Source organism: Patella vulgata, chromosome 6 (genome assembly GCF_932274485.2).
Source record: "Patella vulgata chromosome 6, xgPatVulg1.2, whole genome shotgun sequence".
In the NCBI taxonomy this organism is placed as follows: domain Eukaryota; kingdom Metazoa; phylum Mollusca; class Gastropoda; family Patellidae; genus Patella; species Patella vulgata.
Window position 1 is genome coordinate 6,876,627 of NC_065884.2, and position 25,694 is coordinate 6,902,320.

The 25,694-nt window shown below is 39.6% G+C and overlaps 1 protein-coding gene across 1 annotated transcript; it reads right to left on the bottom strand.

The window, feature by feature from the left end:
* Positions 1–1,271: 1,271 nt before the first annotated feature.
* On the bottom strand, positions 1,272–6,515 carry LOC126824911 (dentin sialophosphoprotein-like). The gene has a single exon (XM_050554346.2). It carries the CDS (start codon positions 6,418–6,420, stop codon positions 2,104–2,106), a length of 4,317 nt encoding a protein of 1,438 aa, XP_050410303.2. The 5' UTR covers positions 6,421–6,515; the 3' UTR covers positions 1,272–2,103.
* Positions 6,516–25,694: the final 19,179 nt, after the last annotated feature.

A 25,694-nucleotide genomic window follows, 5' to 3' on the forward strand; every position in this document is an offset into this window, starting at 1 on the left:
CACGAAAATCTTACTGCAGTGTACCGTACATCTTCAGGTATTACAAAAACACTCTGACAGACATTTCCAGTGTTGGAGTACCCCTGACAGAGCTATGTAATTAGCAGACATTTGTAGTGGTGGAGTATCCCTGACAAGAGTTATCTAATATTTAGACCAAAGCTAGGCTAGATTAGCTGAAATCTGTACCACCTAAAACAGCTTTGGAGTTGTTCAGTACCACCACAGGAGTCATGAATGAACACTGCCAGACAGTTTGTGTGGTGGGTTACCCCTAACAGACACGCCCCAAAATGCCACGCCCCCAACTAGGCTAGCTTCGCAGGCACTGTTCCCGTGTTCTAAAAAATTAGATTTTTAGCCAGGATGCGTAGGATACTAATACCTAGCAAGTATGGAAGAGGCGATAAACTGCGATTGCAAGAAGTTGATTTTTTGGCAAAAAACATTTTATGGGGCTAAAAATGCGTTTTTTGAAAAATAATTTTTTTCCTACAACCGCAGTTTATCGCCTCTTCCATATGTGCTAGGTATTAGTATTCTACGCATCCTGGCACAATTTTTAATTTTTTGGACCACAGGAACAGTGCCGACTAATCTATCCTAGTTGGGGGTCGTGTTATTTTGGGCGTGTCTGTTAGGGGCAACCCACGGCACAAACTGTCTGGCAGTGGTCATTCATGATTCCTGTGGTGATACTGAACAACTCCAAGGCTGGTTTAGGTTGTACGGATTTGAGCTAATCTAACATAGCTTTGGTCTGGAAATTTGATAACTCTGGTCAGGGATACTCAATCACTACAACTGTCTGGCAATTACATAGCTAGGTTAACCCTCTGGGCTCCTGCTCTATATGTGAATAGTAGACAAATATATATAGAATATGCAACAAAAGTAACAATCCAAGAGAGAGAGGGGGGGGGGGGTTAATGTCCACTCGACTCAAACTGGGTCATTTCGGGACTAACACATGGTTCAATTTTATTTCAATAATTCGATTGCGCGTAGGAGTCTTTAGGAGTGGAAGGAAACCGGAGAAAACCCACGAAGTTGCATAGGCGACCCTACTCCTTGTCACGTACATCCAGGGAATCGAAACACACCACTTGACTTATTGACAGGCTTTATGATACAGCACGCACGCGCTAACCTCTCGGCCATCTAATCCCCTTGAAAAAAAGGACGGCCTTCTCTAATCCAATGCCACGTTACAATCTAGTTTTGGAATTTTGAGGCAAAATCGATAAAGTAAAAAAAAAAAAAATCAGCTGTGAAATCTTTAAGTAGATTGCTTTTATTTCAATATTGGTGCTCAGATGTTAATTCAAACATATTGCTTTTCACACTGTCATAAATCATTTAACATACTTTATTGGACATTTCAAATTTAATAATGATGACAATAAAGTGTGGACCAGCCACGTTTGTCATTTAGATTATAGACATTATATATTATAAAATATTATACAAAATATCTCTTTGATACAAATGGAACATATCGAAAATAATTTTTGGTTTAAAATTCAAAATACTTTATCTCACTTTTTTGTATCATATTATTATGAAACACGAGAATAGATATCTTGACATAAATCTAAAGCAGAAAAAAACCCCGGATACCTTTCCGATATTCCAAAGCAACCGATGGAAGTTACTCTTCCGATATTTAGTTAAATTTATTTTAGAAAAATTATCGGAGAGACACTTCTTTGGATAAAGACTGTTTAAATTTATAATGCTGTCAAAATAGCTATCCAAGTTACCATATTATCTTCTGTAAGATATGAACATGATATCAAATTGAAGGTTTTTTTTAAGATATCTCTGATTTGTAATGTTTCCGTATATACATCCAGAATTAATTTAATACAGGGAATTTGTTTATCTGAAAGATATTCTATACATTTCAGCGAAATGGCACCAATAGCAATATCAGCTAGCACTATACGTTTTACCAAACCAAACATTTGTATGATTTTCTCTATAATAACTGTCAACAATCACTCCTTTCCACAATATTATAAAAGTCAAAGAAAACACCAATCGAAGACTGGAATATATTTTAAATAGATATCCTAATACAATTCGATTCCCATAGAGTTTTCACCTCCTATCCGAACTTTTGCTTCCGGCCTCGTTGGTTAGGATTGCTGCATCAATGGCTTGCTTCACAATATCAGTGGCTTGAATAGCTGTGTTCATAGCAGCTGTGATTTCGGCCAAAGCATGATTAGCCGTGCTTGCAGGGTCTGTGGTTTTGGTTGCAGCTCCGCCGCTTGGGATAACAGTTTCTACAGCTTTGGGTACAACTTCGTTAGTAGCGACACTTGGTCTATCGTTAAGAAGTTTGTGCACGTTATCAGTGGCCTTGATCGCTGTGGTCATAGCAGCTGCAATTTTAGCCAGATCATCATTGGCCGTGAGTGCAGCTTTATTCCCAGCGATCAACGACGTATCTGCGGTTTTGGTTGTAGCTACATTGTCCGCGACCACAGTTTTGCTGGAATAAAGTTTATCCGCAATATTCGTCGCGATTTTGTTAATTTGTTTGCGCACACGGTTATCATCATCATCATCATCATCGTCGTCCTCGTTATCATCAGAGTCGCCACCTCTACTATCATCGTCACCATCTCTACTATCATCGTTATCATCATCGTCGCCATCATCGTTATCCCTACTATCGCTATCATCATCATCATCGTCATCGTCGTTATCATCAGAGTCGCCATCTCTACTATCATCGTCACCATCTCTACTATCATCGTTATCATCATCATTGCCACCATCTCTATCGTCATCATCATCGTCGCCATCATCGTCATCCCTACTATCGCTATCATCATCATCGTCATCATCATCATCGTCGTCGTCATCATCATCATTACCGTTATCATCATCGTCGCCACCTCTATTATCATCGCCACCATCTCCACCATCATCGTTATCGTCATCATTGCCACCATCTCTATCATCGCCATCTTTACCATCATCATTATCGTTAACATTATCATCGTCACTATCATCATCATTATCATCATCGCTATTACTATCGTCATCATCATCATCGCTATCGTCATCATCATCATCGCTACTATCATCATTATCGTCATCATCATCGCTACTATTATCGCTATCATCATCATCATCATCATCATCATCATCATCATCGCTACTATCATCGTTATTGTCATCATCATCGCTACTATTATCGTTATCGTCATCTCCATCGCTACTATCATTGCTACTATCATCGTTATCATCATCTCCATCGCTACTATCGTCGTTATCGTCATCATCATCGCTACTATTATCGTTATCGTCATCTCCATCGCTACTATCATCATTGTCGTCATCATCATCGCTACTATCATCGTTATCATCATCTCCATCGCTACTATCATCATTATCGTCATCATCATCGCTACTATTATCGTTATCGTCATCTCCATCGCTACTATCATTGCTACTATCATCGTTATCATCATCTCCATCGCTACTATCATCATTATCGTCATCATCATCGCTACTGTTATCGTCATCATCATCACTGCTATTATCGCTATCGTCATCATCATCGCTACTATTATCGTTATCGTCATCTCCATCGCTACTATCATCATTATCGTCATCATCATAGCTACTATCGTCGTTATCGTCATCATCATCGCTACTATTATCGTTATCGTCATCTCCATCGCTACTATCATCATTGTCGTCATCATCATCGCTACTATTATCGCTATCGTCATCATCATCGCTACTATCATCGTTATCGTAATCTCCATCGCTACTATCATCATTGTCGTCATCATCATCGCTACTATTATCGTTATCGTCATCTTCATCGCTACTATCATCAGTATCGTCATCATCATCTCCATCGCTACTATCATCATTATCGTCATCATCATCTCCATCGCTACTATCATAGTTATCGTTATCATCATCATCGCCACTATCATCGTTATCGTCATCCCCATCGCTACTATCATCGTTATCGTCATCGTCATCATCGCTACTATTATCGTTGTCGTCATCTCCATCACTACTATCATCATTATCGTCATCATCATCTCCATCGCTACTATCATCATTATCGTCATCATCATCTCCATCGCTACTATCATAGTTATCGTTATCATCATCATCGCCACTATCATCGTTATCGTCATCTCCATCACTACTATCATCGTTATCGTCATCATCATCATCGCTACTATTATCGTTATCGTCATCTCCATCGCTACTATCATCCTTATCGTCATCATCATCGCTACTATCATCATCATCATCACCACTATCATCGTTATCGTCATCATCATCGCTATTATTATCGTTATCGTCATCTTCATCGCTACTATCATCATTATCGTCATCATCATCGCTACTATTATCGTTATCATCATCGTCGCTACTATCATCGTTATCGTCATCATCATCGCTACTATCATCGTTATCATCATCATCGCCACTATCATCGTTATCGTCATCGTCATCGCTACTATCATCGTTATCGTCATCACCATCGCTACTATCATCATCGCCATCATCTCTATCATCATCGTTATCGTCATCATTGTCACCATCTCTGGCTTCCATAGCTGCGTTTATTGCAGTGGCGATTTGATCCAGATCATCAGCGGCCGTGGCTGCAGCTTCATCGCCTGTGATCAGAGTGTCTGTATCAGTGGGCCCAGCTTTGTTCGCGTTGATTGTTTCGTGTCCTTTTAAATTAAGTATATCCGCAATATTTGTTGCGATATTTTCAACTTGATTACGCACACGTTGGACACCCCCATCTTCTTCATCATAATCATCGCCATTACCATCGTCGCCATTACCATCACCATCGTCATCATTTCTATCATCATCGCTATCATCGCTATCATCTTCATCACTACTATCATCATCGTCGCCGTCTCTACTATCGTTATCGTCATCATCGCTACTGTCATCGTTATCGCTATCATCGCTACTGTCATCGTTATCGTTATCATCACTACTGTCATCGTTATCGCCATCTCCACTATCGCTACCATCTGTATCATCATCGTTATCGCCATCATCGCTACTGTCATCGTTATCGCTATCATCGCTACTGTCATCGTTGTCTTCATCATCGCTACTGTCATCGTTATCGTCATCATCGCTACTGTCATCGTTATCGCCATCTCTACTATCGCTACCATCTCTATCATCATCGTTATCATCACCATCGCTACTGTCATCGTTATCGCCATCATCGCTACTGTCATCGTTGTCGTCACTATCGCTACTGTCATCGTTATCGTCATCATCGCTACTGTTATCGTTATCGTCATCATCGTCACCATCTCTATCATCATCGTTATCACCACCATCGCTACTATCATCATTATCGTCATCATCGTCACCATCTCTATCATCGTCGTTATCGCCACCATCACTACCATCATCGTTGTCGCCATCATTACTACCATCATCGTTGTCGTCATCATCACTACCATCATCATCGTCGTCGCCATCTCTACTATCGCTACCATGTCTATCACCATCGTTATCGCCATCATCGCCACTGTCATCGTTATCGCCATCATCGCTACTATCATCGTTATCGCCGTCATCGTCACCATCTCTACTATCGCTACCATCTCTATCATCATCGTTATCGCCATCATCGGTACTGTCGTAGTTATCTTCATCATCGTCACCATCTCTATCACCATCATTATCGGCATTGCTACCACTATCGTTACCGCCATCATCCCTACCATCATCGCTATCGTTATCATCACTACCATCATCGTCGCCATCTCTACCATCGTCGCCATCTCTACTATCGCTACCATCATCGTTATCGTCATCATCGCCACCATCGTCGTTACCATCGTCGTTACCATCGCTGTCGCCATCGTCACCATCATCTCCATCGTCAGAGTTATCGCCATCATCGCCACCATCTCTACCGTCATCGCTGTCGCCACCATCGCTATCACCGTCATCGTCCTCATCTTCACGATCATCATCGCCAGCATAAATGATTTCATTATCACCATCACTGTCGAAATCTCCATCCTCGTCAGAGTCATCGAAAAAATCAACGAAAATTTCATTAATATCATCTCCGTTCTTTCCGTCTACATCTACACCCAGTACTGAACTTTTTAAATGCAAGTCGTTCTCAGCATGGGCGGTGTCGTCACCAGCTCCTTTCTTATTCCCATCTAAACCCAGCACTGATCTCTCCGAATTCAACCGATTCGCAATACTTGAAGCAATATCTCTAATCTTTGATTTTCCCAGTTCACCTGTGCCAACAAATTCATTAATCCATTGATCAGTTTTACTTGTATCCTCTCCATCATCCAACGGTCTGGTTGCAACGAAAGCCAGAAGAGCACTGAACAGAATCAAACACACAAGCTTCATGTCAGCCATCTTTGTTGAATTCTGCGCGGGACTTCCCCAAATAAATTACTACAAATTCGAAAAACAGGGAACTTCTCCACACTTGAGCGAAAGCCGACAGTTACCGCTCGCTCCCGGGTTCACTAAATGTATTGCATAGCCCTCTCTTATTTATACAGAATTTTCGAAATATCTACAACGTCATCATATATACCCAAATATGGAAAGCTGCCCAAAAGGGCACGACAATACATCAAACAGTTGAAATAACAGCCAATTAAATCTCAGAATTTCATTTTTTATAGAACGTGAGATTTGCTCGTGACATGAGAAGTCCAATGTAATTGGTTTATTAAGTAAGACGCGCGTGTCTATAAAATGTAGGTATATTCCGGTTGTCACAGCCGTCATATCGTTTTACTTTTGGTGTTTATTTTAAGAACTGGAATACTGCATCACGTTGTGCTATATACGACTGACGAGAACAAATCATAAAAGCCCGAGGTTTGTTTTAATGACATCTCTCAAATATGCCTAGTCGGACATTTATATGGGGGTTTTGACCTCTGTGACTTTAACAAAAAAAGATGAAAATATAAAATTGATCAAATCTGATGTGTTGACGTCCGAAGATTAAAGGCTGATCAATATAAATCAATGGCCTATAGATCACCGTACTATTCTCTAAATAGTAGTTGATTTATTTTATTTACGTCCCATGTAAAATACTGATATCTGATAGGGCAAAATCTAAACGATTAAATTTCTGTTTCGATTTAATGTTCGGAATTTTATTGGTTTCAGAAGCCATTGAACTGCCCTGGGGATTATCCAACGTGGTTTCATTTGTCTTCGTTTTTACGTTGGCGTACGCCGTTGGAATTCGACGAAAAGCAATTGTCTGGACAAATTGTTCCTAATACCATACAGTATATAGCTTTTGCCCATTTTCATTGACCCGCTTGGTGCAGAAAAGAAGACTTTTTACCCCCCGTTTAAAGTCAACACTTATCTACCGCCTAGTTTTTATCTCATGACTAGCCGAACATGTGAAGAGCCCCGAGGAAGAACGATCTGAGTCACTTTTTCAATGAACCCCAGTTAATGGCGCCATCTGGTAGCAAATTGTATAAGCTTTCTGTGGAACAATCAATTTCGTGTAAAAACGATCGGAGTCGCATCGTACCAAGGCCCTTCTGAAATGGCCTCCCGCACAGATACGTTCATGGTACTTTTTATTTGACATTAATTTGGCGGAAAAGTGGAAGTCAGTTGTTGTACCGGTAATTATGGTTCGTGTTAAACATCATTTTGAAGCTGTAATTAAACCCACTTGTTGTTTTGTTTGCGTCAAACATTCTCGTCCAAAAGCCTGTTTTGCCTTTTATACGATAAGACAAAAATGTGACTTAGATCATTCTTCCCCTGGATTCTTCATGTAGATCTAAAATATTAAATGTGGATAACAAATCAAGGCTTGCTCATTTAAAAGGAGCATTAATGCTTCGATGGGTGTCAAACTTTAGTTTAGTTTTGGTGCAATTTCACTCCCGATTAGCGTTGCATGCTGAAGTTATAGCGTGCGCAATTCTAAAACACCAATTCATCACGTCATTGCCGTAATATACATGCACGTGTTTAAAATTCTAAATTACGGCTCGTTTAATTTAGACGTTTTCGACCCACTCTTATGCATTTTGAATATAATATGTTTCCGAATTTATATCTTTGCTAGTGTGTCGAGAAGAACTATTGGGATTTTGGAAACCCTGTTTCTATTTGTCAGGGAAAGGATTGCCCAATCTTTCAGACTCGGCTTAGTGGGGTCGACTGTTCGATGCCTGCATTGGCCGAGAAAGTTCATCCCGATATTCCGGCGTGGTTCCACCTGTCAGTAAATTCGGATGGGACGAAAAACCCGTGTACAAATTGACAGTTGGAATTCGATGTAAGAGTAGGCTGTAGTACCGCTGTCCGGGCAAACTTTCCCTCATAGCACACTGTATGGCGTATGCCCGTCTTCATTAGCCCAGTTCGGAGTAGAACAGTGTGACGTTAAACCCCATTTCATTCAATTTCATTTCATTTCAGACTCGGCTAAGGACTGTTCGAGGTCCACGCATGTGCAGATTGACTAGCACACAATAGAATACTGGACAATTGGAATTCGATGTAGATTGGAGAAACCTTCTGGATAACAAAGAAAGAGCGAAATGGGGTTTAACGTCCACCAAACACAAACAACACCATTTCATGTACTTGTATTGGTCAAATGAAGTCCATGCTTTATGTCCTAGAACCAAGTAGAACGGGTACTTCGTTTCCGCCCCCATGCCGTTCGCTATTATGATCTATGTTATGTTGGTATATCGTGTGATATTACATCTGCATTAACCTTGGGTTGTTGTTGGTATTTTGTGTCAGTTAGTTGTATTTTCCGTCCGCTTGCGCCGAGTTGATATCGCAGACAATGTTTGTATTTGTTGGATCGGTTCTTATACCTACTTGATATGTCCTTCGGGACTAACATATGGTTCAATTTTATTTCATTAATTTCATTAAGGAGTCTTTATTTAGCAGTGAGAGAAAACCGGATGACATGGAGAAAACCCACGAGGTTTAACAGGCGACCCTAATCCTTGTCACCTACAAGCGGGGAATCGAAACCAAGCCACTCGAATCAAAAACAGACGTTATGATTTGCCGCGCACTCCACAATATCATTGCATCCGTGACCCCGTCTTCATTAGCCCAGTAGGAGCAGAACAGTACGGCGTTAAACCCCATTTAATTTCACATCCATGACCAAAAGGAAAACGAAAGTTAGTCTCGTAATCAAGCCCCCCCCCTCCCCACATACCCCGGAAACACGAAAGTTAGTCTCAAAATGACCGAAAAAATGTTGTATTGACGAGAAGTTAAAACCAACTATTGTCCCTTTAAAGCGTTGGCTGTACTGTGACAAGTTTGTCGTGACTTTTATATAAAAATTATATATGACATGAATCCTGTCACCACTTATTTTTTTTTATAACAGTAGCAATTCTTGGCGCCTTACTTTCCATTTATATCAACAATCCGACATCAAAATAAGCGACATGCGTGTGAAAGGGTAGGCTTACACCATGCATGCATGATACTTTACTCAAGTGGTTGAATATTAGAAGACAATAACAAATACCAATAATAATGATAATGATAATAATAATAATAACAGAAATAATAATGATCATGATATTGATGATAATAATAATAATAATAATAATAATAACAATGAACATAATGATCATAATAATAATAATAATAATAACAGCAATAATAATAATAATAATGATAATAATAATAACAATAACAGCAATAATAATGATAATGATATTGATGATGATAATATTAATAAAAATTATAATCGGTTGTGATAATATTGATGTAAATTGCGGTAAAATAGGTACCCGATAGAAAGTAAATGTGAACTCCACCAATTGTTAGTGTCATCGGATGCTCTAGGACTAGCAAGCATAACCTGTCCCGTGTATAACACACGGCATCTTGAAAAAGTGGAACCATATGGGTATGAGTCCCATGCGTTGATCATTTTAGGGACTAACACATGGTTTTTAGCTGTGGGGGAAAGTGAAGAACCCAAAGAAAACCCGCGAGGTTGGGCAAGCGACCCTACAACTTGTCATGTACAGGATCGGTGTCGGATCGGTACAGCTTAACTCAATAACGGACATTATGAGTAATACTAATATTCTAACATTTAAAACAAAATCCGTCCGTTTACAATATATACAGTATTACATATTTTATATTACTTTATGTAGTCGATGTCACTATATTGCCAAATGTTTAGTGGAAATAAAATGAAATGAAATGGGGTTTAACGTCCTACTGTTCTGCTTCGACTGGGCTAATGAAGACGGGCATATGCCATACAGGGTGCTATGAGAGAAATTGTGCCCGGACAGCGGTACTATGGCCTACTCCTATATCGAATTCCAACTGCCAGGGGATCTTTTATATGCACTGGACCTGGGTTTGTCGTCCCACCCGAACGACTAGACAGCTGGTCTTGTCAGGCCCTCGCCCTGCAGCACTGACAAGCGGAACCCACGCCGAAATAGCCCGATGAACACGCGGCCTTCAAGCTAGCGAGCCAGCGTCTTACCCCACTTAGCTACCGTGGCTCCGAACGCTTGATGGACTTGTCCATTATAATGTACCGCTGAGGAAATACATGTAATCACATAATGAATGTAGACTGAACTACTGCATATCGAGGTCGACATGACCATATTTATTAGAGAGAGAGAGAGAGAGAGAGAGACACACACACACACACACACACACATATGGGGTTTAACGTCCAGTCGACAAAAACTAGGTCATTTCGGGACTAACATATGGTTTAATTTTATTTCAATAATTCGCTTGCACTGAGCGCCATGGAAAACGCATCACTTAGTTTATCGTATAACAAAATGATCCTGTAAACATATCTTATTTATTTTGCTTCTTATTGTGAACACTATTCAAATGAGAACACATCAATAACAACACATTTGTACACTTATGGATGTTTAATCTCTAATCAAGGGTACAAAGTCAGAGGGGTCAAAACCAAAAGTACGACACAGATGTCAGTAGCGCGTGTGTCCTCCACGGACTCTTACGCACGCTGTGCAGCGACGTCGCATGGAATTTACCAATGTTTGAAAGAAGGCCTGGGGCACATTGTTCCATTCTTGGACAAGAGCAGCTTCTAAAGCAGCAATGGTGTGTATCTGTGGTCTCCGATACAGACGGCGTCTAATCTCATCCCAGACATGTTCTATCGGTGCCATGTCCGGCGACAAGGCTGGCCAGTCCAAGACATTGATGTTGTTAGCAGCCAGGTAGTCCATACTAAAACGGGCGGTATGCGGACGTGCATTATCCTGTTGGAAGTGCTGAAGTTGTGGGTGCGCTCGAAACATCGGAACAACAATTGGTTGCAAGACATCATCACGGTAGGCTACAGCATTAACGCGAGCATTGCAACTGTGTAGGGTGGTCCGGTAATGAAATGTGAAGCCTCCCCCGACCATTACACTTCCCCCACCCCATCGATTCGTTTCGAAGACGCAGCAGTCTGCAAGACGTTCCCCAAGACGTCTGCACACACGTTGACGGCCATCAGCGTGATAAAGATGAACGCGATTCTCATCACTGAAGAGCACATTTCCCAGTCTACTCTTCTCCATGTCTGGTGTCCTTGAGCCCATATCAAACGCCGCTGACGGTCATGATCCCTAAGGATAGCTCCAACATAAGGTCGTCGTGCACGGAGTCTTTCTTCTCTTAGACGACGTCTTACGGTGTTGGCACTTACTGGTCCTTGTCTTCCTACGACTGCTGCAGTTGTTCGAGTCGCTGGGCGGAATCTGTCACGCAGATGAGTGACCCGGATGTAGCTGTCTTGAGCCTGGGTTGTAACGCCTTGTGGACCAGGACGTTGACGGTCGCGTGTTGATCCAGTAACTCGAGCACGTTCCACCAACCTTACAATAATGGACTGATGACAATTGAAGTGTCTGGCAATAGCACGTGTAGACATGCCAGCCCGGGACATTCCCATGGCTTCAATCCGTTGATTTTCAGTAAGTCTCGGCATCTCTAGCTCGATTCCTTCACACGTCCAACAACAAATTACGACAGATTGACGTTTCACAGTTCATGTACTGCACATTAAGTTGAAAATATGCTTTTAAAGGGCTCACACACAATGCTGCACGTGAATATTGGGTTTTTCCATGTGCATCTCGTGCAATTTTTTTTTGCGCACACGGGTCGATATTTTTTGCGTTTGGGAGCATTGTGTAAAACAATAGTTCATAGTATTGCATAATATTATACATACAAAACCACCTAGTAATAAAATATTTGGGAAAAAAAGTGATGTGTTTTCCATGGCGCTCAGTATATTTCCAAATATTGTATTATCCTGAAATAAGATGAAACGGGTATAACATCCTACTGTTCTACTCCGACGGAGCTAATGAAGACGGGTATACGCCATTTAGTGTGCTATGGGTGAAATTTGCCGGGGCAACCGCGCTACAGCCTCCTCTTATATCAAATTACAACTGCCAAGGGATATTTTACGTCCCCGTTAATGTGTTCACGGTGTTATGCATTGATTGGTTCAATTGCATGACATGTACGTGCATGCCCACAAAAGTTATTTCGGGTAACTCATCCTTGAATATATCACTTGTGCATCAGCTGTTACGTAATAAAGGTCACCTATACTACACTGCCTGGTTTCATCTTCCTAACCAGTCTAATTGATGTATACCCCGACTCCTGGTACATGGTACACGCGGTCTCGGTTTTTCGTTCCCTCAGAACGACTATAAGTTGTTTCTTGCCAGACCCTCGGTCCTGCACCACTGATAAGGAGAAAACCACGCCGAACAATCCCGATGAACTTTCTCGACAAACACAGGGATCCAACACGAGACCTTCAGGTTTGCAAGATAACGTCTTAATTACGGGGCCGCCGTGGCTCCGTATTATTCTATGAAAGGGGTTCATAACCACAGTAGTGTTTAGTTAGGGTTAGGGTTTAGGTAATAATGAAACAAAATTACATCGTGGTTAGGGTTATGAATAATCTGTATTCATAAAAACAGTATTTAGGTAATAACGAAAAAGATTAGGTCGTGGTTAGGGTTGGGGTTAAGAACAATCTGTATCAATAAAACAGTATTTAGGTAATAACGAAAAAGATTAGGTCGTGGTTAGGGTTGGGGTTAAGAACAATCTGTATCAATAAATCGGGGTAACTTTTATTCATCAATATGGTATTTGCGAGGTAACCGTTATTCCGAAATACAGTCGTTGCAATGAAATTACTACAATTTTGCCTTTAGAGCTGGCCAATATTTGTCAATAAATATGCCTCTTAGGCTTCTAATAAATCATTATTATTGCTATTAAGCTTGTGCATCGGAAAACAGATAAATTTGCAACCACCACAAACATCTATATGTCCACTAAGGGAGGTCATCCTATAATGTGGATTGAGTATATGGAGGTTCATCCTTGTCTTTAGCATACTTATAGTTTTTCCAATGTACCGTCTATTACAGCCCGAACAAACAATCACATACATTACATAACTGGTTTCACAGTTCATGGGTTGCTTAATATGAAAGAATTTGTTGTCGGTGATTTGGATTGAGGAGTCCTTAATTATTATTTTACAGGTCTTGCAATTTATTTCTCTACATTCACTTACCACCGGTGTATCTGGACTACTATCAAATTTTAAAGATGTTAATAATTTAGCTACATTTCGTGGCTGTTTAAGACTGTTAATAATCTTAGTTTTAGACAATTTTTTTTTAACATAACTTCACTATTCTTTAGGATCTGTAAATTATTATTTATCAAAGACTTCCCATCTTCTTGTGAAGGGTTAAATGTTGTGACTAAAGCAACATTTAGATTTTCGCATGCTGGATGTGTTCTTGGTGGTCTTAATTTTGTCTGATCGAGACTTAAGGCCCAAATCGTTGCATCTTCTATGAGACCTAGAGGATATTCTTGTTTCAATAAGAATGATTTTAATTCCTCTAGTATAAACAATGGTACATTCTTCTAGCTAAATTATATGGAATGTTCCGTTTGGTATGAGAAGGCTGACAAAAGTGAAAGTTTAGATATTGGTGGGTATATGTTTGTTTGTAATAGAGATCCGTTTCAATCACCCCCTTTGGTAACAGATTAATGGTTACGTACAAAAAGTTTAATGATGTTGGGCTACAATCTATAGTGAATGTGATATTAGTGTCCAACTCATTCAATAATTTATGTAATTTGGAGATAACTGTTCATTTCTGCTTTAAGTATTGTAACGCAGTCATCCAGGAAGCGAAACCACGGTGTTTTTTATCATGTCACTGAATTCTCTATCAAACTCAATAGCAACGCTCTCATACCAAATCTCTTCTAAATATCCTAAAGTTAAAGTTGCATAGGTGGAGCCAAATTTAGTACTCATGGCCACACCTTTAATCTGTGAATAATAATTATTGTCGAAATAAAAAATATTGTTAGACACAACTAAGTCCAAAGCTTCCAGGATAAATGATTTGGTGAAGCGTTTTGATAGTAACTCAGGTGTCAATCCAATATCCAATCGCTTTCTATCCAATATTCAATCGCTTTCAATCCTAGATTCCTATCTATGTTGTTGTAGAGGTTGATCACGTCGAAGCTTATTAGTGTGCTTCCTGGTTCAACCTCTTCCGGTAGATGACGAAGAAAATCTATGTCGTCGCGAAAGGAGCTTTTGACTTTGGTGCAAAATGGTTTTAAGCGTTAAGAGTACTATTAGTTGACCCCCCCCCCCCTCAACAATTGCCCTAAAGGTTAAATCACGCGGATGGCGAATGTTAATAACTCAGTTTTTTTATAATTGTAACAGCTTCTTGAATAGCCTTGCTTTTATGGATTGCCAAATATCCATAAAAATAGGCAGTGGAAGGTTGAAAATTACACAAGTAATCTTCTTCTCTGTGAAGTATGTTTGTATGTGCACCAATAAAGTTTTGAATTTTTCGTAGAATCATATCGTTAGCTTTTAGTGAAGATTCTACGTAATAAACCTTGTTAGAAACCATTTTTGATATGTTCTCTTGATAAAATGAGGTATCCATAATCACTATAGCACCACCCTTGTCAGCTTTTTTTATGATAATAAAGTGTCCAGCACTTGGTGTGAAAGTAGATTTGTTCCGTGCTAAATATTCTGGTTCTGATTGTCTTGATTCATCTAAATTGGAGTCGTCTTTATGAAAATGATGTTGTAGTCTTAATTTTCTACAAAAGTTTGACAGCTCACACTTTAAAGTACATGTGTCACTACGTGGTGTAGGGGTGAACTTGAAGCCTTTATGGAGCAATGAAATTTGTTTAACGTAACACTACTTAAATTGACTACTGTTGGATCATTTTTATCTTTTTTTAGTTTTTGTGTCGAATTTCCATTCTCCGGCCTGGATCTACAAAAATGTTGATTATCTGAAGAGTTTTTTAATAAAATAAGCGAAAGTGCTAGTAATCGACAAATAAAGTAGTTCTTTTTTCAAAAACTTGTATATTTATGTTTATATATATATCAGTTTTTGTCGGCATACCTTTTATCTTTTCATTGTTTACCGTGAAACAAAGTAGTGCAGCTTTACGGTTGTGCTAATATTTCTGGATATTTGAGGTTGTGTTAGACTATTTATCCTAAATAATTCAAAAATTATAAATAGTCTAACACAACCTCAAAATCTTAGAAGAATATTAATATCATCAAAGTTTGATTCTGATATTTCGGTACCCCGTGTATCTAAGTGTAGGGACCTACGATGTATGACATGTTCCGATATATTAGAAGGAACATTTCTCCAAATTATTAAAGATGATAAATTCTATGTAAAACAAAATATTAATTGCAAATCGAAATATGTAATTTAATTATTAATATGTAATGGTTGTAATGGCAAGTACATTGGAAAAACTACTGATCAGCTGAATTTACGAATTAACCAACATCGTTCTAATATAAAACTCACAAGAAATAGAGTCTTGCCGGTGAGCGACGAACATTTGGATATTTGTCAATTCAAGATTTTTCCTTTGTACTAGCTCAATATTAGTGATAATGATCTCTTGGAAACAAAAGAAAGCAACTTTATCTCTAAATATAACCCAATGTTGAATGCTAAGGGGTGATTATTTTAAGTATGTTTGATGTTTAATTAATGTTGTTTCGTTTTAGTTCTTATATTTTACATAGTCATTTTCCTCTGTTATGACGTAACGTTATTGTAACATCATAGTAAAATGGCCTGACGATTCGTTTGATAACGATGAAAGTACTAGCCAAAATTTTAATTTTTAGTGTTTTTTCTCTAATACTTGAATTTTACTTATATGTTTAACTGAGAGCTAGATCATTTTTTATATTTTTTTATAAATAAACTTTTATATTTATGTATATAAATATTTTAACTGAAATGAAATGAAATAGGGTATAACGTCCTACTGTTCTGCTCCGAACTGGGCTAATGAAGACAGGCGTACGCCATACAGTGTGCTATGAGTGAAATTTTGCCTGGACCGGCACTACGGCCCACACTTATATCGAATTGTAACTGTCAAGGTATCTTTTACGTGCATGCCAATGTGTACACTGGACCTCGCTTTTTCGTCCCATCCGAACGAATAGACAGCTGCCATTGTCAGGCCCTCCATCCTGCATCACTGACAAGAGGGAACCACGCCGGAAAATCTGGATCTACTTTATATTATGAATGAATAGTGATGAATAGTTTGTATATTTTATTTTCAATAGGTTATATATAAATAGTTTAAGACAGTGGTGATTTCAAATTATACCTTTAATTTGAACCTCTGACAATACACCAATGGACATTTTACCCGGAAAACAACAGTGCGTTCTACTCGTATATCGAATTACAACTGCCAATGCGTCTTTTAGTTACACGCCAATATATATATACTAGGCGCAGACTTTTCGTACCATCCGAACGACTGTGCGACGTAAAATAAGAAGCGCAATTTAAAATCAAATAGTGTTTCTGTTGAACCTTACGTTATGTGTAGACTAAAAGCGAGACATAAGATAAATTAAAAAAATGATAAATCAATTGTTTTCCTAAAAAATGAATTAATAAGTATTTATGTTGATATATACATTGTACTATAGTTATATATCGGTCATAAAAAAACCCATTAAAATCACTCAGAATGTGAAGTTTAATCTTATCTTTAAATAATAGTTTGCGTAGTACTACAAATATATCATGAATTTTAACTATGGTGGCTTTGGCGACCTTTCTATACATAAAGTTCTCCTTCAGCAATTTGAAACTTCTGTACTGAAAAGAACTTGTGTTGGAGTTCAATACAAGGACTTGTGCTAAAACTAATCTACACAAGTTTGTGTTGTTTTGCATTGCATTAACACAAACTTGTATAGATTTATAACATCTGGGCCCTTATTCACGAAAACTTAAACTAAGATACAATCGAAATTTTAAGAAATACTGCAATTCGATTGGCTGACCAGTAAAATCAATTTGCATATATCCAATGAAGTTGCAGTATTTCTTAAAATTTCGGTTGTAACTTAGTTTAAGTTTTCGTGAATAAGGGCGCTGGCCCCCAAGTTCACAAAGCATTCTCAGACATTAAGCTAAGAATTTAGTCAACTTTCAACAATTGTTTTTGAGAAACACAAACTTATTGATGTATTTTATACATTAAAACAACAAAAATTTTATAAATGGCTATGTTTTAGTTAAAATAAGGCAAACAAATTTTGAGTAAATTCTTAACTTAAGTTTGAGAATGCTTTGTGAACTTGGGCCAGGTATTTTTTCCATACCATTAACACAAGTAATTTGTACCGTCAACATTTTTTTTTTCTTTTTAAAATAAACTCCATACATGTTCTTCACAGGAATGGTATGAGTATTAATTAATCAACTGATTCGTTAAAATGAAGTCACAAACACGAGAATTCGTGATAATTTAAAACCCAGACAATACCCAGACAGACTTGAATGCTAATTGGTGTTAAGCTGTCGGTATAGTTAAAATATCTGGTTGTTTTTGTATTGGTCCAATAAACTGGTAGATCAAAGGAATATATAGTGTGTGTACATATGAATTTAGACACCCCGGTGTTTTAAAAAAATTTGACTCAATGTGCATTGGAAAGAAAATGAGTAAAACTCCAAGTTAGCTATATTTTATTCTGTGCGACAAATTCTTTCTTTGATATCTGAACGTCCGTTAATTTAGCCCTGTAGTAAAGTTAGCATCAACCGAATGCTTCAGCAGTTATTTTTTCGAAAAATATAATGGTCACAGAATACAAGACAACAGGTTTGTAAATTTGTACAAAAATATAATACCATGTATTTAATTTAGCATCGATATTGCTTCTATGTATATTAATAATTCTTTTCGTTTAAATCAAACTAGTCAGATTTAGTCTCGGTCACCCTGATCCTCATAGTATTCGTTCTGGATGATAGAGACTAATTCAGATTCAAAACAATTACACCGGATGTGCTATTTATATAATGGCGGACAAGGAACAAATTTCGGTGCGTTATAAAACTGTCCTGTAATACAGCAATCTAATGAATCTGTCTTAATTTTTCTGAAATCATGTTTAATTATTGTTAGTTCGGCGCTACTCCGTTTGTGAAATACTTATAATTACAAGAAACCCCACGACTGGGACCAGCAGGTAAGAATTTGTCTTGATTTCATGTACCCGGAATGGATGGTAATTGGCCGCCATCTTTGATTGTTTATACACGTTCTGGCAAAATGAAAAAAAATAAACCCTAGCATAGAATAGATAATAGCTTTTGTGTTATTTGTTTGCTTGAATTGTAATCGAATTTCTGCAAAAGAAAAAAAAACAACAAACAAATGAGCAGATATTTTTCGCAAACACTCCGTTCAGCCATTATACCCATGGAAAACGCATCACTTTTTTTCCCAAATATTTTATTACTAGGTCGTTTTGTATGTATAATATTATGCAATACTATGAACTATTGTTTCACACAATGCTCCCAAACGCAAAAAATATCGGCCCGTGTGCAAAAAAAAATTAAAAAAAATTGCACGAGATGCACATGAAGAACCCAATATTCACGTGCAGCATTGTGTGTGAGCCCTTTAAAAGCATGTTTTCAACTTAATGTGCGGTACATGAACTGTGAAACGTCAATCTGTCGTAATTTGTTGTTGGACGTGTGAAAGAATCGAGCTAGAGATGCCGAGACCTACTGAAAATCAACGGAATGAAGCCATGGGAATGTCCCGGGCTGGCATGTCTACACGTGCTATTGCCAGACACTTCAATTGTCATCAGTCCACTATTGTAAGGTTGGTGGAACGTGTTCGAGTTACTGGATCAACACGTGACCGTCAACGTCCTGGTTCACAACGCGTTACAACCCAGGCTCAAGACCGCTACATCCGGGTCACTCATCTGCGTGACAGATTCCGCCCAGCGACGCAAACATGTGCAGCAGTCGTCGGAAGACCGGGACCAGTAAGAAGTCGTCTAAGAGAAGTAGGACTCAGTGCACGACGACCTTATGTTGGAGCTATCCTCAGGGATCACCACCGTCAGCGGCGTTTGATATGGGCTCAAGGACACCAGACATGGAGAAGAGTAGACTGGCAAAGTGTGCTCTTCAGTGATGAGAGTCGCTTTCATCTTTATCACGCTGGTGGCCGTCAACGTGTGTGGAGACATCTTGGGGAACGTCTTGCAGACTGCTGCGTCTCCGAAACGAATCGATGGGGTGGGGGAAGTGTAATGGTGTGGGGAGGCTTCACATTTCATCACCGGACCGCCCTACACATTTGCAGGGGTCGCGTTAATGATGTAGCCTACCGTGATGATGTCTTGCAACCAATTGTTGTTCCAATGTTTCGAGCGCACCCACAACTTCAGCACTTCCAACAGGATAATGCACGTCCGCATACCGCCCGTTTCAGTATGGGCTACCTGGCTGCTAACAACATCAATGTCATGGACTGGCCAGCCATGTCTCCGGACATGGCACCGATAGAACATGTCTGGGAAGAGATTGGACGTCGTCTGTATCGGAGACCACAGATGCACACCATTGCTGCTTTAGACGCTGCTCTGGTCCAAGAATGGAACAATTTGCCCCTGGCCTTCTTTCAAACATTGGTGAATTCCATGCGACGTCGCTGCACAGCGTGCGTAAAAGCCCGTGGAGGACACACGCGCTACTGACATCTGTGTCGTACTTTGGGTTTTGACCCCTCTGACTTTGTAACGTTGATTACAGATTAAACATCCATAAGTGTACAAATGTGTTGTTATTGATGTGTTCCCATTTGAATATTGTTCACAATAAGAAGCAAAATAAATAAGATATGTTTACAGGATCATTTTGTTATACGAAAAACTAAGTGGTGCGTTTTCCATGGCGCTGTTAATAAATGTTAGAACTAGCCCATGTCTAATGAAGTTTGTCTATAGTTTTTCAGTTATGTGCACCCTCCTACTCTTCCAGTTTCAAGCAATTATTGAGAATTTACTATGTATTCAACAAAGAAAAACTGGTAACAATATTTTCTTTTTATTTATTTTTTTCAATAATGCCCAATAATTGTTACTGTTTGTATTACAATGCCACGACAAGTGTATATGCGGTAGTATCCAAGAGAGGGAGAGAGAGAGAAAGAGAGAGAGAAAGAGAGAGAGAGAGGGGGTAAGAGAAAGAAGGGGGGGGGGTCACTTGACACAAACTATGCCATACATGTAGACCTACTTGTATTAAATTGGTTGAATAATGGGACTGCCATGGTTGATGAATTTTACCCAACGGGACCTTGGGATAACTGTTCATCGCGTTGGTGAGTTTCACGCCTAGAACTTTAGATATGTGTCTCGGTTAAGACGCTGACTCACTAGCCAGGAGGTTATGGGTTCGCTCCTGTTGTTGGTTGAGAGTGTTCTTCGGGATTGTCCAGTACGCTTTCCCCTTGTTAGTGACGCAGGACAGATGACCTGGCAAGAATAGTTGTCTAGTGGCTTGGATGGGAAGGAAAACCGAGGTCCCGTGTACACATTGGACTACACGTAAACGATCCCTTGGCAGTTTGGATTTGATATAAGAGTAGGCCGTAGTGCCGCTGTCTTGGCCAAATTGCCTCTCCCCCACCACATTAAAGGCGTATTCCCGTCGTGTGGAGAAGATATGTAAGACTTGATTTAATCCTCATTACGGCGAACGCTAGATCGGAGACGGGTCTGCACATATAGTACATATATGGGGGGTTGGATGGCTGAATGGTTAGCGTGCGCGCGCTGTATCATAAAGTCTGTCATTGAGTCGACTGGCGTGGTTTCGAATCCCCGGTTGTACGTGACAAGGAGTAGGGTCGCCTGTCCAACCTCGTGGGTTTTCTCCGGGTCCTCCCACTGCTAAAGACCCCTATGCGCAAGCGAATTATTGAAATAAAATTAAACCATATGTTAGTCCCGAAATGACCTAGTTGTGTCGAGTGGACGTTAAACCCCATTTCTCTCTCTATATATATATAGTGCATATGACGTCATTATGTGGATTGTTGTGTTTAAGAATTTGGGGGAGAGGATAAGTCTCCACATAAGCACTGATATAGGATGATGAAAATTTGGTTCGTGATATTTCCTAGTTTTATTAAAAATACATGCAATACATCAGGTTTATGTACAAAGTTGATTTCGCTGTTTTTTGGTGTCGGTGGCGCTGATGGTCTTCCTTCGGTGTCGCTTGTGGTATTCTGATATTTTGGTTTCTGAAGAAAAAAGAATAAATTTGAGGCCCTTGGGTGAGAGCCACATTAGTATGGTTCTTACTAAGGGTTGGATTTAGAGCTAGGGGTTCGTCAAATTCTCGAGATATTAACAGAGCTAGCGCCAACCTTGACCTTTACCTTAACGCACGCCCCCCCCCCCCCCACATTACATGAAAGCTTGTTTAGCTGAACTCCTACATAAGGGTATAACCGATGTCAAAAACTACCCAGATTCGCCGATACACCACCCTGAAAATAGAATTACAGGCATAGCGATACTCTGATGGTCGACGAGAACTTTTTCTTTGACGATACATTATATAAGAGCTAAATCTTCCTATTGCGGGTTATTATTTTGGCTTCAAATGTTATATAAACTATTATTTAAACATTTATTAACATGACAAGTCCATAATAAAGTTTCCAGGCCATCGGATGGCTCCAAATTGAAGTAGATTAGAACGCATCGGCCATTTAATGACTTAATTTAAAACTGGTGAAGCGAGGCTAAGTCTCGAATAATATGTATCATTGTTACTATAATAAACAAACAATACACACAGCTTGTCAAAACAACAAACAGTGATAACACACCCAGAATAAGCTCATTTGAATGAAATTTTCAAAATATTCATTTTACATTACCTATTTTAGAACTTTTATAGTAAGAACGACTAGCGATTTATCTAAAACTTACATAATATATCTGTAAATAACTTAAAAATCAAACGTGCACAATTTGGCCCTTTTCTTTGTTGTTATCTGGGTTGAAAAATAATAAAAGTCAAATTTTAGCAAAAGCAAAACGGAATTGATAAATTATTTCACAGACAGCTATAAATTCTATTTTCATTTAAAACTCGTTTATTTCTTTGCGTGATTGACAGTTGTGGGTATGCACTGCACGATATGACGTCACCAACAAGGTTTTTTTTTCTCTAAACTATTTGTTAGTACATAGATCAACTCAAGATGGTCTGATTTGTGTTGTGTCCTGCAGAACAATCAGAGAAATAGCTACATGTAATTTCAATAAGAGAGAGAGAGAGGGGGGGAGGAGAGAGAGAGAGAGAGAGAGAGAAAAGAGAGGGAGAGAGAGAGAAATGTGGTTTAACGTCCACTCGACACAAACAAGGTCATTTCGGGACTAACACATGGTTCAATTTTATTTCAATAATTCGCTTGCGCGTTGGGGTCTTTGGCAGTGGGAGGAAACTGGGGGACCCGGAGAAAACCCACGAGGTTGGACAGGCGACCCTACTCCTTGTCACGAACAACCGGGGAATCGAAACCCGGCCAGTTGACTCAATGACAGGCCGTATGATACAGCGCGCACGTGCTAACCATTCGGCCACCCAACCCCCCTATTGTATCATGGCGTGGAAAGACATCCAATTATTTTAATTTTCCCAAAGTATCTCGATGGATTGACTTTTTATCTCGATCAATTGCCATTTTATCTCGATGGATCAACATTTTGATAATGTGGGAAAAAAATATCGTTGAGTGTCCATTCCCAGCTGCGGTAAGTTTAAGACAAGACGTGAATTTTTGGAAACAAAAACGAGATGAACGAACAATGGTTGCTATGTTATCGTAAAATTGTGTCAGGTATATTTACATTGGGCGTTTAAATGCTGACATTCATTGTTCAGTTACAAATGAAATGGAGTTGAACGTCCTGCTGTTCTGCTCCATTAGGGCTAATGAAGACGGGCATTCGCTATACAGTGCCCTATGACGTAAATGTTACCCGGGCCACGGCGCTACATGTGACAAGGGTTCTTTTACGTGCACACCAATGTGTACACGCTTCTATTTTACAACATTATGTTTCGTGAATGATGGTTTAAGGAAACGAAATGCCATTACCTGGGACAATAATAGATAAGAAACCTCATATCTTGACCCTGCGTGTCTCGAGGCTAAATATATGACGTGAACAATAGCCAATCAAACTGTGCGACTTAGACAAAGGGAAAATCGCAAGTAGAGAACATGTACGACGTTCCATGTCTGTTAAAGCTCAGCTTGATTAAATATTTCCTGTTAAATGAAAGTTGTTCTACTGCATCGGGCCAGGTGTGTTTTATGAGTGATGATAATAGTATAGAATGGTCTTATTTTTTAGATGTTACACAAATTAATAAAGAAATTAATAAAGACAAATGCCATTCAATCGTAGCTAAAAACAAACACATCAATCTATATGAACGTTTTTAGCTACTTTGTCGTAACTGGAATAATGAAGGTGGGGATAAGGAATTTTGCCCGGGGAGCGGCATATTAACCTACTTTGTCTCGAACTGCAATACAATTACTGCTTAAATTACTGAGCGACCAACCAGGTCAGCATTAACTAAACATTGTTGTGTACATGTATATATTGTCCTGTTATATTTTCATATTTTATCATTGCTTGATAATGACTAGAGAAGCCTAGCCGAAACAGCGCTCAGTAATAAGCAGTATATGTATTCCATAGAGTTGTGACCTGTGTACTCCAGTTCAATTACTAAATGCCATTGAAACAGTGCAACTAATAACAGCCTTCTTTGCGTTCTCACCTATGTATACACTGGACCTCGGTTTAATCACCCCCACCAGAACGATTAGAAATTGTTCATCGCCAAACCCTTCGTCCTACACCAGTGCAGTGGTGCAGAACGGAGGGCCTGACAAGGACAGCTGTCTAGTCCTTCGGATGAGACGAAAAACCGAGGTCCCGTGTATACATTGAAATGCACGTAAATGATCCCTTGGCAGTTGGAATTCGATATAAGAGTAGGGGATAGTGCCGCTGCCCGGGCAAAATTTCCCTCATAGCACATTGTATGGCGTATGCCCGCCTTCATTAGCCCAGTATAGGAGCAGAAAAGTAGGATGTTAAACCCCATTTCATTTCATTTCATTTCCAACACCAGTGACAAAAGAAAGGGGGGGGGGGCACGCTGGAAAATCTCGAGGATTGATCCCAGGACCTCCTGGTTAGTGAGCCATCGCCCAACGCATCGAGCAACGACGGCTCTCGCACAGCAATAACGCCTGACGCATACCTGACGAGAGAGAGAGAGAGAGAGAGAGAGAGAGAGAGAGAGCTTGAATTATGTTTTTCGTCCAACTGTATCATCAAGAAGGCATCTTCAAAGTTTCTGTTATTAGTAATATAACTAACTGACGTATGACAACTATGTCCACACACCGTGGGCAATTATCATATAATAATCATATAAACATGTACAACGTCAGCCCAGGATAAGTCATCAACTTGTTAAAGGACCTGATTTATGCTTTGTATCTTTTAAGTTATGAATGAACAGGTTACCCACGATTGGCAACGGGGGGAACCACATGCGTTGAGGCAGATGTTGGGGAATGGGGTAGATCCTCATTGCAGCCACAACCACCGACCGCTTTGTGACACCCCTGACACACACACGCAAACTCTACTCGTCGGCATCAAGCAGATTTACCTGCCTTCGCAAGACACCTTTCAAAACACACAGGTCGGACACGCACCAGCCCGTTGGCCCTAGAAGACCCTATGCCTACAAAACCCAAACCTGGCCATTTCGATTTGTGTTTTTTCGCTGCGGAAGTGAACTTGAGATTCCGGTGAATTCCCACCATTCATATTGTTCCATTCTTTAATACTCAAATGGGGTGGGGTGGATGGTGGTGGGGCGGGGGGAAATTGGTTAACGCGTGCGCGTTGCATCATAAGGTCTGACATTAAACCCCGTTTCTCCCTATCTCTCTCTCTGAATAACGTCTATTATACGAATAAACATAACATTTGCAGTTATAAAATCTCTCTCTTTCTCTCTTGTGGGGGTAAAGTACCAGTACAGATAAACTTTTGTGTACGTGGGGGGGGGGGGGGGCATTGGATC